Source organism: Microtus ochrogaster, chromosome 4, assembly GCF_000317375.1.
Source record: "Microtus ochrogaster isolate Prairie Vole_2 chromosome 4, MicOch1.0, whole genome shotgun sequence".
Lineage (NCBI taxonomy): Eukaryota > Metazoa > Chordata > Mammalia > Rodentia > Cricetidae > Microtus > Microtus ochrogaster.
The window spans coordinates 46737524-46743464 of NC_022011.1; the positions used below are offsets into that span (position 1 = coordinate 46737524).

Here is a 5941-nt window from a genome sequence, read left to right on the forward strand (position 1 = left end):
AGCTCTTGTAGACCAGGCTGGTCTCGAACTCACAGAGGTCCGCCTGCCTCTGCCTCCTGAGTGCTGGGATTAAAGGCGTGCGCCACCACCGCCCATTACCAGTGTGTACACAGCTCCTATGGGTCAGTGTTACTGTGCAAGGCACCGGGCCGTGCTGAGTAAGCACACGTGCTCTGTGTGGCCCAAGGACAGTGTTGAGGGACTCACCCCACCCCTGTCCCAAAGGGAGCAAGGCCTCCCCAGCTTGAAACCTGGGGGCAGGATTTCTTCTACAAGAGTGATTTTTGGGGTGGTGTCCCTCACCAAGGGCCCCAGACATCAGCCAGAGTCTCTGAAGCAGGTGGAGGTGGCGGAGTGGTCTCATCAGGGCAGTGAGGTGAGGTGAGGGAAGCCTGCCTCGTGCAGCACATTAGAATAGTATGATAAGTGCCTGTGGGTGGGTGTGGGCAGCCTCTCTGCTGAGACTCCTCCCAGTGATCACAGTCCAAGCTCCTACAGGGGCTTTGCCCTCGTCCAAACATGCAGGTAGCAATGGCCAAGGGAGGATGCCTGGGGCTCGCGAAAGCCCAATAAGCCCGTATATTTGGCAGCATCCCCACGCCCCCAGTGATACCACGGGGAGATTTTCCAAGTGATAACCCAGCTAATACTGCCCTGGGGCTGGTAGGGTATTAGAGGTCCCAGGTTCCATACCCAGTGTTTCTAAAAAGAAAACTTCCTTTATGCTGGCCAGATATTCTGTGAGATGGGTTTTCGCCATTTTCCAGGGAGAAACTGAGGCCTGGGGAGATGCTGAGCTGGACAGGGCAGCTGAGGAGGAGGCTTTAAGGGAGAAGCCCAAGGCCTGCTGCATAATTGATGGTTGCAGTGAGACCTGGTGGCTCCTTGGCTCAGCCTGATGATTCATCGGTGGCAGTGGCTCCGCAGGGCTCCAGCCCCCTAGACCCTGACTGCAGTACAGCCCTTTGCTTGGCCTCAGTGGCTCTGACCGTGCAGGGAAGCCTGAGTGCCCCAGGACGTACAGCTGTGTTCCTTATTCCTTATCTTGTGGAGCAGATTTCACCTTTTGCTGTTGGTGATGCCCTTGGACAAACCTGGTCACCTGGCTGGAAAAGGCTTGTGCTTGGGGACATCTGTTCCTGGGCTTTTCTAGATTACCTGGTGAGGACTTGGACCAGTTTCTGAGTATTCCTAGGTAGCCCGCATGACTCCAGCCAGTTCTGACTGGGGACCCATGTGACCTCCCAGGTTCTGGGTACACCCAGCAGCTGGCTCCGATGGGCTGGCAATGTTCTCTGTTTACCACACCCAGAAGCCAAACATTTGGCCAGCCTCCCTCCCTCCCACACTTGGTCCTTCAACATACTGCCCATCAGCTCCAGCAGCAGTAGCGTGGGCACTTCACGCTGGGCACGGGCTCAGTTGCCAGCCCTCTCGTATCTAACCCATGTCTTCCCATTTTACCCTGTGTGGTCTGTGAGAAACATTCTTACTATCTGTTTCCAGGGGACTCTGAAGCCCAGAGAGGCAAAGCCCCTTCCCCAGTGTCGCATAGCTCATCAGGAGTAGAACAGATATGGATAGGGTCCCTTTCATTCCGGAACCTGAATTCTTGCTGGAGTCCCATGGAGGCTCCTCTGGACCTCATCTGTTCCCTAAGGACTTGCTACCAAGTTCTGTCCCTCAGCCCTGGTGGCCACCTCCTCAGGGTTCATCTCACTAGGAGCATACATGCTTTTGTGGAGAGAGGGACTGGGGAACTATGGGGCTTCTAGGAGCCATGGTTCTGACTCACCCAACCCCCTCATCCTAGAAAGAAGCAACCAAGCCCCAGGGTGGGGTGCAATAGGCCACCCTCCAAAGGCTTGACCCCGGGACCTCCCCTACCGCTTCCTTCCCAGTTCACAGAGGAGAAATTTGGCCAGGCGGAGAAGACCGAGCTTGATGCTCACTTTGAAAACCTCCTGGCTCGGGCAGACAGCACCAAGAACTGGACAGAGCGGATCCTGAGGCAGACTGAGGTGCTGCTGCAACCCAACCCCAGTGAGTGGGTGCGGGGCAGGAGGGCACCCGGGCCGACGCGGGGCTGTAGGTGCGGGGCTCCAAAACTCACGGGAGCCGAAGCCTGAACTGAAACACATGTGGGGAGGGACTTGCAAACTACAGATATCAGCTTGGGCTCGCAGCCAGTCATGGGGCAAGGGCCTGGCCAAAGTCATACAGCGTGCTGACTGCATGTCACCTGTAAACCTGCAGTGTCTCTGAAGTGTCCACGGAGGCCCAGGACCCGGGCCAGGGCACGGTGCAAGCGTGTCACACACTGTAAATGCTATTTAAGTCGGGGAGACATGGGAGGTGCTGACTCAGTGCTGTGGGACAGTAGTGTCACATCTCTGAGCCTTGTTCTCTCGGGTCTCAGAGGGTGGGTCTGGGTATGAGATGTGTATGCAAGCCTTCAGTATGGATGCTGTCTGGGGTGGCCAGGGTTTGCTCTCTCACGATGGCTTAGCCCCGAGAGCCCTGTGGTTTTGGCTGTTATCTCCCTACAGGTGCCCGAGTGGAAGAGTTCCTGTATGAGAAGCTGGACAGAAAGGTGCCCTCAAGGGTCACCAATGGGGAGCTGCTGGCTCAGTACATGGCAGAAGCAGCCAGCGAGTTGGGGCCCGACACCCCCTATGGTGAGGAGACCACAGAGCTAGGGTGAGGGGCATTGTCTCTAGCTCCCTAAGCTCCTTCTTCCTGCCTCCCTTCTCCCTCTTTTTTTAAAATTTTATTTCTGACTAAGTTCTCTATTTAAGGTAGGCCTTAAAATCAAATCAGGCTTTGTCCCCTAAATGCTGAGATTGGAGGTGTAGCCGTCAGGTCAGCTCCCTCCTGTTTAAAAATTACAGAGATAACCTGAGTTATAAGATTAGAATAAAGGAACAGACCCTCCCTTAGCCAGTTTAGGGGTGTGTGTTTTTGTGTGTGCGCACATGTGTAATATGTGTATAGTATGTGGAGTGTGTGTGTGGTGTGGTGTGTCTGTAGAGTGTGTATATGTGTGTGTGGTATGAGTATGTATGTGTGTACGTGGTATGTGTGGGTTGGGTGTGTGTGGTGTGGTATGTGTATAGTATGTGGAGTGTGTGTGTGGTGTGGTGTGTCTGTAGAGTGTGTATATGTGTGTGTGGTATGAGTATGTATGTGTGTACGTGGTATGTGTGGGTTGGGTGTGTGTGGTGTGGTATGTGTATAGTATGTGGAGTGTGTGTGGTGTGGTGTGTCTGTAGAGTTTGTATATGAGTGTGTGTGGTAAGTATATATGTGTGATGAATGTGTAAATGCAGTATGTATGTGTATTGTGTGTGCGGTGTATCTGTGAAGTGTGTATGTATGTGTGTGTGGTATGAATATGTATGTGTGTACGTGGCATGTGTATAGTATGTGGAGTGTATATATGAGTGTGTGGTGTAAGTATGTATGTGTGAGGAATGTGTGTATGTGGTGTGTGTGGTGTATCTGTGAAGTGTGTGTGTATGGGTATATGTGTGTATGTGGTGTGTGTGGTGTATCTGTGAAGTGTGTATATGGGTATATGTGTGTATGTGGTGTGTGTGGTGTATCTGTGAAGTGTGTGTGTATGGGTATATGTATGTATGTGTATTGTGTGTGTGCGGTGTATCTGTGAAGTGTGTGTCTATGGGTATATGTGTGTATGTGGTGTGTGTGCGGTGTATCTGTGAAGTGTGTGTGTATAGGTATATGTGTGTATGTGGTGTGTGTGTGGTGTATCTGTGAAGTGTGTGTGTATAGGTATATGTGTGTATGTGGTGTGTATGTGTTGTTTCTATGGTGCTGGAGTTGGAACCTGGGGTCCTGTGAATGGTTGGCAAGCACTCTTCCACTGACCCACACCCCAGCGCTAGGTTATGTGTGTGCAGTGTACATACGTGTGGGGGCCAAAGGTCCAACCTTAGGTATTTTTCACAAGGTACACTAGGAGCTGGTGCTTGCTCACTGGTTAGGCTAGGCCGATGGCCAGCAAGCCTCTGAGTCCACCTGTCTCTACTTCCTGAACACTGAGATTCCAGTCATGTGTCACCACATGTGTGTTCTGGGGACCGAGCTCAGGTCATGTTTGTGCACAGTGCACTTGGCTGACTGAGTAAACCTAACTTTTACAAAAGATTTATTTGCCAGGCCATGGTGGCTCACACCTTTAATCCCAGCACTCGGGAGGCAAAGGCAGGCGGATTTCTGTGAGTTTGAGGCCAGCCTGGTCTACTGCCGCGGACTGACTCTCTTGGAGATCGAAGACCGAGAGAGAACAGGGGTGAAGGCTTAGGAGAACCCAGGATTCGGCGAATGACAGACAGACATAACTCTAGTGAGATTTGAATCTGCTGCAACTTTACTAAAATTCAAGCATCACTTTTAAGAGATTACAGAAGGAAATTGGCAGACATAAAAGTTTCCATAGAAAAATGATTACAGATAATTAATTATTCTTAACAAGTTTTGTAGTCAGGGCCAGGTGGGCAGAGCTTTTCTTAGAAATTTGTCTCACACCACTAACCAACTGTGCTTTCTCATGGCCCTAAATCATATCTGCCCTCAAGGTAACCAAGGTAACCCAAACACCATTCTTCAACTGTGCTTCCTCATGGCCCTAAATCATATCTGCCCTCAAGGTAACCAAGGTAACCCAAACACTATTCTTCAGGATTCCACCCCCAGGGTTTGTATCAATATTGAATGGCTGGCTTCATGTTATCAAGAATAGTCTGCCTTCTTTCCTATCTAAAATGCACCAGGGGTTTCTCGTTCTGGCTAGCCTCTCCATAAATGGTAACTCATGCCATTCCATATATTTTCCTTCATAATTCGCCCATCTTCTACCAAATCTCCTATCATGAGCTCTTTCTGTTCTAGGGTATCTGTAAATTCCCCCAGAGAGCGAGCCAGAGTCTTAATCATAACATTAATGGCCTGAATCAAGGGAGGGAACGGACGCATCAGTTCCTCCGTATTCAAGGAGCCGTTAGGAATGTTTCCTGGTTCCATGAACAGATTAAGTTTTTGTCAAGAGAAAAGTAGAACAGAAAAAAAGATAGCAAAGCCAATGCAAGAAACCATCGCCAGGAACAAAGTGAATGAGGTTGTTGAGGCTGATCAGGCACCTCAACTCGAGCTGACTGCCAGGGAACCGCCGGGGGCCAAGCTCCAAGAAGCACGAGCCCCTCATTTTGAAACGGCCACTACCTGAGAGGCATTTTGTCACACAGGCGAGACAGCTGTGGATGTGGCAGTCTACAAGAGCTAGTTCCAGGACAGGCTCCAAAGCTACAGAGAAACCCTGTCTTGAGAAACGAAAATAAATAAATAAATACATACATACATACAAGAAAAGATTTATTTATTGTAATGTGTGTGTGTTTTGCATACGTGCATTGTGCTGCCTGTGTGCCAAAAGAAGGCACCAGATCCCTGGAGCTGGAGTTACAGGTGGTGTGAACTTCCTGACATTGTGCTGGGAATTGCACACTGGGGGACCAGTGGTCCTCCAGAAGAGCATCCAGTGATCTTAACTGCTGAACCATTTCTCCAGCTCGTACTTAGCCATTGTCTTGCACACATCCTTATTCTCTCTTCTTCACTTCTGAATTTTATTCAAATATACCTTATGTGCCATAAAATATACCTGGTTTCTATTATGTACTCCATTGAATTTAGAGTTGAAAAAATATCTATCTCCACAGATCAATTTAAACAAAAAAAATCCCTCCACCTCGGACCCAAAAGTCTCCCCTTTATATAGCCAGTCCTGGATCCAGCTCAGGCTACCAATAACGTGTTTTGTGGTCTGTCTTCCATTGCTCCTGCCCCATATTTAATCTGCTGGGAAACTGCTGGGCTGGGGATCTAGCTCAGTTAGTTGATGAGGTCTGCAGCTTGATCT

General features: G+C 49.9%; 1 protein-coding gene across 7 annotated transcripts in view; it reads left to right on the top strand.

The window, feature by feature from the left end:
• Positions 1-5941, top strand: part of Sh3glb2 (SH3 domain containing GRB2 like, endophilin B2) — a 16636-nt gene that overhangs the window by 1941 nt on the left and 8754 nt on the right. For all 7 annotated transcript variants that reach the window (XM_005346132.3, XM_005346134.2, XM_013346026.2 and 4 more), the window contains exons 2-3: positions 1902-2043; positions 2550-2678. In XM_005346132.3, coding sequence (XP_005346189.1) covers positions 1902-2043; positions 2550-2678 — 271 coding nt within the window. The remainder of the gene's footprint in view (positions 1-1901; positions 2044-2549; positions 2679-5941) is intronic.